This window comes from Lactuca serriola, chromosome 7, assembly GCF_051521515.1.
Source record: "Lactuca serriola cultivar US96UC23 chromosome 7, Lser_US96UC23_V15, whole genome shotgun sequence".
Classification (NCBI taxonomy): Eukaryota; Viridiplantae; Streptophyta; class Magnoliopsida; order Asterales; family Asteraceae; genus Lactuca; species Lactuca serriola.
Window position 1 is genome coordinate 10,118,475 of NC_136414.1, and position 8,937 is coordinate 10,127,411.

The 8,937-nt window shown below is 33.2% G+C and overlaps 1 protein-coding gene across 1 annotated transcript; it reads left to right on the top strand.

The window, feature by feature from the left end:
- Positions 1 to 7,677, top strand: TTN1 (ARM repeat superfamily protein). The gene is made up of 17 exons (XM_079009048.1): positions 1 to 309; positions 760 to 1,307; positions 1,460 to 1,562; positions 2,164 to 2,340; positions 2,467 to 2,649; positions 2,747 to 2,863; positions 2,945 to 3,049; positions 3,289 to 3,459; positions 3,572 to 3,787; positions 4,131 to 4,329; positions 4,504 to 4,709; positions 4,809 to 5,033; positions 5,713 to 6,207; positions 6,470 to 6,739; positions 6,825 to 6,869; positions 6,954 to 7,139; positions 7,302 to 7,677. Exons 1-17 carry the CDS (start codon positions 106 to 108, stop codon positions 7,599 to 7,601), a joined length of 3,750 nt encoding a protein of 1,249 aa, XP_078865174.1. The 5' UTR covers positions 1 to 105; the 3' UTR covers positions 7,602 to 7,677.
- Positions 7,678 to 8,937: the final 1,260 nt, after the last annotated feature.

Here is an 8,937-nt window from a genome sequence, read left to right on the forward strand (position 1 = left end):
AAAACATAAGGTTTTTCCGAAGGTTTGCAGGGAGTTCTTCAAAACGAACCAGCAAATCAAAGCATAACAGCGCGGGAAGAAGAAGATCATCGTTTACTCTGTCTCATGGCGGCAAGAGAAGTAGAAGATGCAGCAAAACCTTCGGTGGCGGGTGAAGAATTGGAAGAGGACGATGAACACGATTCAAAAGAGGCGGTGTTTCAGAGATACTTTCTACTAGAATGGAAGGTCGTCAAGTCTATCCTCGACGACATCGTTTCCAATGGCCGAGTTGTAGATCTCTCCTCGGTCCACAAGATCCGATCAATTGTATGTTCTAGTTACTATTTAGCATTTCAGATTTCTATTACGTAGTTTCGAAATTGGGATTCGCATTAAACTGATCTCATCAGCTCTTTATGTTCTGGAAAAATTCCTTAACATTATTAGAACTGACGTTATGTTGATAGCATTTTTGGTTATATCGTTGGTTTTTGATGCTTTATTGGAGAACTTTTCACATTGGGTGAAAATTAGCTGCATTTTATATGTTCAGTTACTCATTCACAATTCAAATTCCTATTAGGCAGTGTTCGCTATTAGAACTGGAGCTGCTTAGTTCGAATTTGAAGTGAAATTTGTAGCACCTTAGTTTAAATGTTAGTTGTTCGTGATAATGTTTTGATGTTTTATTGGAAAATTCGTCACTGTTTGTAAAAAAAACGCATTGTTTATTCTGTTACTCATTAGCATTTCATATCTATGTTGCTTTTCATACAGGTGGACAAATATCAGGAACAAGGACAGCTATTAGAACCATACCTGGAGACCATAATATCTCCCCTGATGCTTATTGTTCGTTCAAGGACACTTGAACAAGGTCTAAAGTCCAATGAACTTCTTGAAGTAATCAAGCCTCTATGTATTATAATTTATTCATTAGTGACAGTTTGTGGGTACAAGGCTGTGATCAGGTTCTTTCCTCATCAAGTTTCTGATCTAGAACCAGCAGTGTCTCTTTTGGAGAAATGTCATGGGACAACTACAGGGACAACATTGAGGCAAGAAAGTACTGGAGAGATGGAGACTAAATGTGTTATACTATTATGGCTATCAATACTTGTATTGGTTCCTTTTGATATATCATCTGTTGATACAAGCATTACAGATACTCATTCTCTTGAGGCAAATCAACCACCCCCTTTAGTGAGTAGGATACTAGAGATCTCAAAGGAGTACCTTTCAAATGCGGGTCCCATGCAAACTATAGCTGGATTGCTTCTTTCAAAGCTTCTAACACGTCCAGATATGTTGCCTGCTTATACCAGGTTTTTCTCATCAAGATTCAGATATTACTTAAGTTTAAACTTTATCATGTGCTGTGAAACAATTCTGAATACAAGTTGCAGCCACTGAAATGAAGAGATTTTCCAGTTGTCATGCTAAGCTTATATTTAATACAATTTCTGTTTCTCTTCAGCTTTATTGAATGGACTCATGAAGTTCTATCTTCTGCGACGGAAGATGTAATACATCATTTCCGTTTGCTTGGTGCTGTAGAATCCCTTGCTGCTATTTTCAAGGTCTGTTTTTTTATATCAATTAGCACATCAATCTCTTTAATAGCTATTCATTTGTAAGATGTTACTATTAGTTTCTGTAAGAAACTACATAACATAAAGGGTTAAATGCAAGAAATAACAATGTACTTTCATTGATTTGTTTATTATAGCATCCTACTATCATTTATTCTTATTACAGCATTGTACTTTCAAAAACTACCCACTTACATCAATGTCATCCAAATACTAAGCAATTTTCACTAGTTTTCAAAGTATAATGTCCTGAATCCTGATAAAAAAAAAATGAAATTACAATGCGATTATTAGGTAGATTTTTCAAAGTACAATGCCTAAATAAGGAAAAAAAATTGAACGCACAATGTTGGAACAGAAAGAAATGAAAGTGGGTTGCTATAATACACAAATAAATCTAAGTATGTTGTGATTTGTTGCATTAAGCCCTAATATAAATAATTAAATGTAGTCTAGCCTAGTAATATGAATCATGAAATATATCAAGCTAAATCTAATGTCTTATATACCTTACTCCCTATTCTGCTGTTTGTTTCATTTTGTTTATTATATGATTTTTTGAGCTTGCCTTATAATCTTTCTATGTTAGAGTGGAAGCCGGAAAGCATTACTTGATATTGTTCCTGTTGTTTGGAATGACACATCAGTCTTGATCAAGTCTACCCCTGCAGCTCGTAGTCCTTTACTTCGCAAATATTTAATAAAGTTAACACAACGAATGGGGCTTACTAGTCTACCCCATCGTCCAACAACCTGGCGTTATGTGGTAAGAGATTTGAATTATCTTCAGTTGTTAATCTTAATAACATGCATGACATCATAATTCACTGAATGCACTAAGGAGGAAGAGGGACTTATATTCTGATATTGCTTTTTTTTTCTTTCAATGTAGGGCAAACACACTACACTTGGAAAGAATATATTACAAAATGCATCACTAACTGATCACAGTCATGCATCCAATTTTGGTTCATCCAATTCAGAACAAAATTCCTACCCTCAAAATGAAGAGATGGATGTTCCTGATATTATTGAAGAGATCATCGAGTTGCTATTGTCTGGATTAAAAGATACGGTAGGTTTATAAAATGTTTTTAGAGATATTAAAAATGGTAATCCGTTCTCTATGTTAAAGGAAATAATTATTTGTATTTCTTATAATTGACTTTCAGGATACTGTTGTTCGTTGGTCTGCTGCAAAAGGTATTGGGCGTATAACTTCACGTCTTACATATACACTAGCAGAGGAAGTCCTTTTGTCTGTATTAGAACTATTTTCACCTGGTGAGGTATGGAAAAACACACTCTTGCTTTTTAATTACTGTGTACTTATAAGCCATGTCATGTTAGCTTTTTCATTTATTCTTCAGGGTGATGGATCATGGCATGGTGGATGCTTGGCATTGGCTGAGCTGGCACGTAGAGGATTACTCTTACCTGTTAGCCTTCCTAAAGTCGTACCTGTTGTAATTAAGGTTCTCTACTTGTCTAGTACCTATTTATAGCATTATACTCTCAATTTTTTTCTTATTAGGACATTAACTTTAAAAATCTATCCAGTTATACCAGTGAAAATCGCTTTGTATTTGGATGGCATTGCTATAAATGGGTAGAATTTCTGCTGTAAATTGAAGAAATGGAAAAATATACAAATCAATGAAAGTACATTGCTATTTCTTAACCCATAAGCTATATGATTACCTTTTGTTTGTAGGCACTGCATTATGATGTAAGAAGAGGTCCACATAGTATTGGATCACATATCCGTGATGCTGCTGCTTATGTTTGCTGGGCATTTGGTCGTGCATATAGTCACACTGACATGAAGGGCATACTGGATCAACTTGCACCACATCTTTTAATAATTGCATGTTATGATCGTGAGGTGCCAACTAACACTTTTTCATGATTTATAATTTTATATCATATTGTTATTTGTTGCATGTTTAGTCCACTTAATGAAATAATTGTTGTATTGTATGTAATGAATTTTGCAGGTTAACTGTAGAAGGGCAGCTGCAGCTGCTTTTCAGGAAAATGTTGGGAGACAAGGGAATTATCCTCATGGAATTGACATTGTGAATACGGCTGATTATTTTGCACTTTCTTCACGTGTCAATTCTTACCTTAATGTTGCTGTCATCATAGCTGAATATGATGGCTACCTTTATCCATTCATGGAGGAACTTCTTTTTAACAAGATCTGTCACTGGGTATGTTTGTTTCTCCATTAACTTTTTTGTAGCTTGGTGAATGTGAAAAAGTTAGACCATTTTGCAAATACAGTAATTTCTTACCATTGTTTTTTCAATTATATTTTAAAGATCATATATTCATAAAACACAATATCCAAATAGCACTTAGGGGCTGTTTCTTTTTGACCTTAATGGGTCTTGATCTGGAAAGCTATACATGGCTGATGACTGTTTCTTTTTTACTTAATCTCGACTGAATGGTTAAATGGGTTTAGCCAAAAAACTTGGCTTAATGTTTTCCTCCTATTGTTGCCTTGTTGGTACTTCTAAGCATTCAACTAACTCACAAGTAATATTTCAGGAAAAAGGATTGAGAGAACTTGCCTCAAATGCTTTATCAGCTCTTGTGAAGTATGATCCAGAATATTCTGCGAATTTTGCACTTGAGAAGTTAATCCCATGCACTTTGGCTTCTGATTTATGCATGCGACATGGAGCCACATTGGCAGTTGGAGAGCTTGTATTAGCTCTACATAACTGTGGTTATGCTCTTCCTTTAGGTTTGTACCCTTTGCACATTTAAATAATTGAATCCAAAAAACATCAAATAAGAACATGCAGCAAATAGCAACATGTTTTACTCTTTTTTTCCCAGGACAGACAATGTACTTTATCTTTACCCATAATAGCAATGCTCTTTCATTTATATCTTTTGTTCGAATTTGTGATTACAGATAAGCAGAAAGTTGTTGCTGGAGTAGTCCCTGCAATTGAGAAAGCAAGATTGTATAGGGGAAAAGGTGGAGAGATAATGCGAGCTGCAGTTTCAAGGTTTATTGAGTGTATTTCTATCGTGAACATAACTTTAACAGAAAAAATAAAAAGAAGTCTGCTTGATACTCTTAATGAGAATTTGAGGCATCCCAATGCTCAAATACAGGTAATTCTGTCTACCAAGTTTTTTATTTACCAACTAACTTTTTATAATTTCAAGTCTTCAACTCCTAATATCCTTCCTTTTTTTTTCTAATATGTGCAGAATGCTGCCAATGAAGCTTTCAAACATTTTGTACCAACGTATTTTGCTAAAACAAAAGATAAAGGGACATTTGATATTACCCTAAGATATCTGGAGCAGTTGACTGATGCAAATGTAGCTGTGAGAAGGGGATCTGCATTGGCAATTGGGGTTTTACCCTTTGAGTTTCTTGCCACAAGGTGGAAGATTGTGCTTCAAAAGCTTTGCAGATCTTGTGAAATAGAGGTAACTTTTTATTGATGAAACTCCATGCTAATTGAAACTAGGGTTAAATGCAAGAGATAACAACGTACATACTTATATTTATTTGTTTATTATAGCACTGTATTTAGAAAAAATTTCCCTTTTAATAGATATATCGTCCAAATACAAAGCATTTTGACTGCTATAATTTGTAGATCTCTCAAAATACAATGTCTCAATAAGAAAAAAAGTTGGAATTACAATGTTATAATTTGGTAGATTTTTCAAAGTACATTGTCTTAATAAGGTCTAAATACAATAAAATAACAATGTACTTCCATTTATTTCTTTATTACAGCATCCTTTGTTAATTTCTTTCTACTACGGAATTGTAGTTTCAATTATTTTTCTTATTACGGCATTGTACATTGAAAATCTACCAATCATGACATTGTATTTCCAATTTTATTTTCTTATTAAGTCATTATACTCTAAAAAATCTATCCAATTATAGGAGTGAAAGTTTCTTTGTATTGGGAAAAACTGAAAGTAAAAATGCTATAATAAATAAACAAATAAAAGTATGTTGCTATTTCTAGCATTTACCTATGAAAAAAAAAAGTTAAAAGTATAATGTTAAAATAAATAAATGAAAGTACGTTGCTATTTCATGTAGATATGCCTAGAAACCATTTGATGAGTATCTTATTTGCGTGAATAGGATAACCCAGAAGATAGGGATGCCGAAACACGGGTAAATTCTGTTAAAGGACTTGTATTAGTGTGTGAAACACTCACCAATACTACAGAATCTTCCGGATTCCAACAAGATGAGTACACCTATCTTTTTGCAACAATAAAAACCCAAGTGATGCAAAGTTTGTTGAATGCACTTGAAGATTACTCTGTTGATAACAGAGGTGATGTTGGGTCTTGGGTTCGTACAGCTGCAATGAATGGGCTTGAGAAATGTACATATATTTTATGCAAGAGAGATAAATCAGTTGGAAATGAGACACTTTTTGATGCTGATATTGCAACCAAATTAGTTGGAGGAATTGTTAAACAAGCATTGGAAAAGATGGATAGGTTAAGAGAAGTGGCTGCAAAAGTTCTTCAAAGGATTTTATATAATGATGTTGTTTTTGTTCCTCTAATACCATATAGAGAAAAACTAGAAAAACTTGTCCCCAAGGATGGTGATTTGAAGTGGGGGGTAAGCTAGTCGATTTTTTTTTTTTTTTTTGGACATGTCATTAACAGGTTGTACTGTATTTGACATGCATCAGACTAGGACTAAGACTGACGTCAATGAGACAAAACTAGAAAAAAAAATGCATTCTTTTCCCATTGACGTCAGTCTCAGTCCTACTCCATTGCATACCAAACACAGTATAATATGTGTGACATGTGGGACCCTATTGATGTATTTGTGTCTTGTATTAACAAGAAAACCATCACGATGTACTTTCCTGCAGGTACCAAGTTGTTCTTTCCCTCGCTTCGTTAAGTTGCTTGAGTTTGATTGTTACAGTAAATATGTTGCGTCAGGGTTAGTAATTTCCATGGGTGGATTAGAAGATTCTTTGAAAAAGGTTTCACTTGGTTCTTTGTTAGATTATCTTGAAGCTATTAAAGTTAAAGACAAGAGTGAAACAAACGCCAGAGAATCAAGCTTGTCAAATAACATTCTCTGGGTTCTTCACAAGTACAAAAGACGCGACAGAGTCATAATTCCCACCTTGAAGGTATTATTGTTTCAACTTTATATATTGTATCAACACAACAAACACCCAAAAGGATGTTACTAAAATGATGTGGTGTTGTTTTCAGACTATAGAGATTCTTTTCAGCAAAAGGATCTTCTTACACATGGAGGTTAGTCCATTAGTGTAACATGTGTCATGTGATGTGGGCCTACATGTTGGTATTAAAGTGAGGTGTGTGGATAATGATTTGCAGGGTCAGACGGGAGTATTTTGTGGGGGTGTTCTGGAGTGTCTTGCTACCGAGTTGAAAGGAACAAAGGACTTCTCCAAGTTATATGCTGGGATTGCTATTCTTGGATACATTGCTTCAATTTCAGAGCCTCCTAATACCCAGGCTTTCGCTCATCTTCTGTCTTTCCTTACCCATCGATATCCCAAGGTATGTGCTTTTTTTTCTTCTTATTAAGACATTCTACAATGCTGTAATTGGAAGAAATGAATGCTATAAATAATAACCGAATCAGTAAAAAGTAAATTGGTGTTTTTTTTTTTTTTGTTGCATTTAACAATCTTTTATTCCTTTGGTAATTCCTGTTGACAGATTCGAAAGGCTTGTGCTGAGCAAGTTTATCTTGTACTTATACAAAATGGGGAGGTTGTGGGTGAGGAAAATTTAGAGAATGCAATGGAAATAGTTTCTGAATGTTGCTGGGAAGGTGACGTGGAGGAAGCAAAACGACAAAGATTAAAAGTATGTGAAATTGCGAATATAGAAATGGGACAAATTCTTATGCATACCTCAAGGACATCAGGTGCATCATCATCATCATCTCAGCAGAAGCCTAAAACTAATGATGAAAATGCATCATACTCGTCGTTAGTAGGATCTGCTGGATTTTGAAAGCTTTTTAATTCAATTCAATTTCATAATGTATGTCAAACCAATATTTTTTTTTAGAAATTATATTTGAATTTAATGAGTGATATCATTACTTTTGCTTGTTCTAATATTTTTTCATTTCATTTTTATTTAACAAACCGCCCGAGAATCTCGGTTCTGGACTAGCCAAACAAGTTCCAGCGGGTTCGGTTTGTCAAACGGCTATTAAAAAAAAAAAACAAAAAAACAAATACAGCAACTACTATATGTTAGTGTTAAAATACCATACCATATTCTATGCTAGTTTACATGTACAAGCTTTCAAGCATAAAAAGAAAATTAAAAGTGACCAAGAACACCGATCATCTATCCAGACATGCCCTTCAAATGGCTTTAGTGTTAATGGAAGGAATAGCAAACCGAGTATAATACGTTTACTCTGGTTTTAATTATTATTATGTATTTTTTATTTTTTTAGTTTAAATTAATGAAAATTTTCCGATTTTACTAATCATACAACTGCAAATTGCCAAATTGTTTTTTAAGTGGTTATCTTGTCTCTATCTAAAAGAAAATCAAAACGATAAATTCCCGTTGAAAAATTGGTCAGTTTGTGATTATCCCTAAACCAGAATATTAATATCAACCAGCTAACTTTCGAATATACATATTCATGTATTCAAATATAAATATGTATAAAATACACTTCTGATCTGGTCAACGTTAGAATCTTCAAACCACAAACCAAACCATGAAGGCATGAACTATCTCAATTTTAATTTTTAAGTTTTATTCCTTAAACCAACCGAATTGTAGTAATTTATTGGGCCGGCTTATCTAGTTTTGACCACATCTCAACACCCCTTATTCAATAATCTTGCGGTTTCAAAATTATTCTTTACAGACAAAAAAAAAACATACGATTAAGAAAACATTAATTATTATTAACTTTATATAATAAAATAACAGCTAAAACATTAATTATTATTAACTTTATATAATAAAATAACAGCTTTGTCCATATTTTGCAAACACACAGATTAAAAAAACATTAATTATCACTAACTTTATATAATAAAATAACAATTTTGTCCTTATTTTATATTTAATATTCTATTAAATATTTAGTTTGTTAAGTAATAATAAGAAGTATTTTGGCAAAGATATTATTTATTTTTAAAAATAGACTATTATTTTAAGACAAACCAAAAAAAAAAAAGATGAACTATAATTTTAAGACGAAGAGAGTATAACACGACCTATCACCATTTTCAAAATAAATAAATAAAACAAACAAATTTACAAACATCAAAGAGAAGCATCAAATTATGATCATATATTATGAACACACCAACAA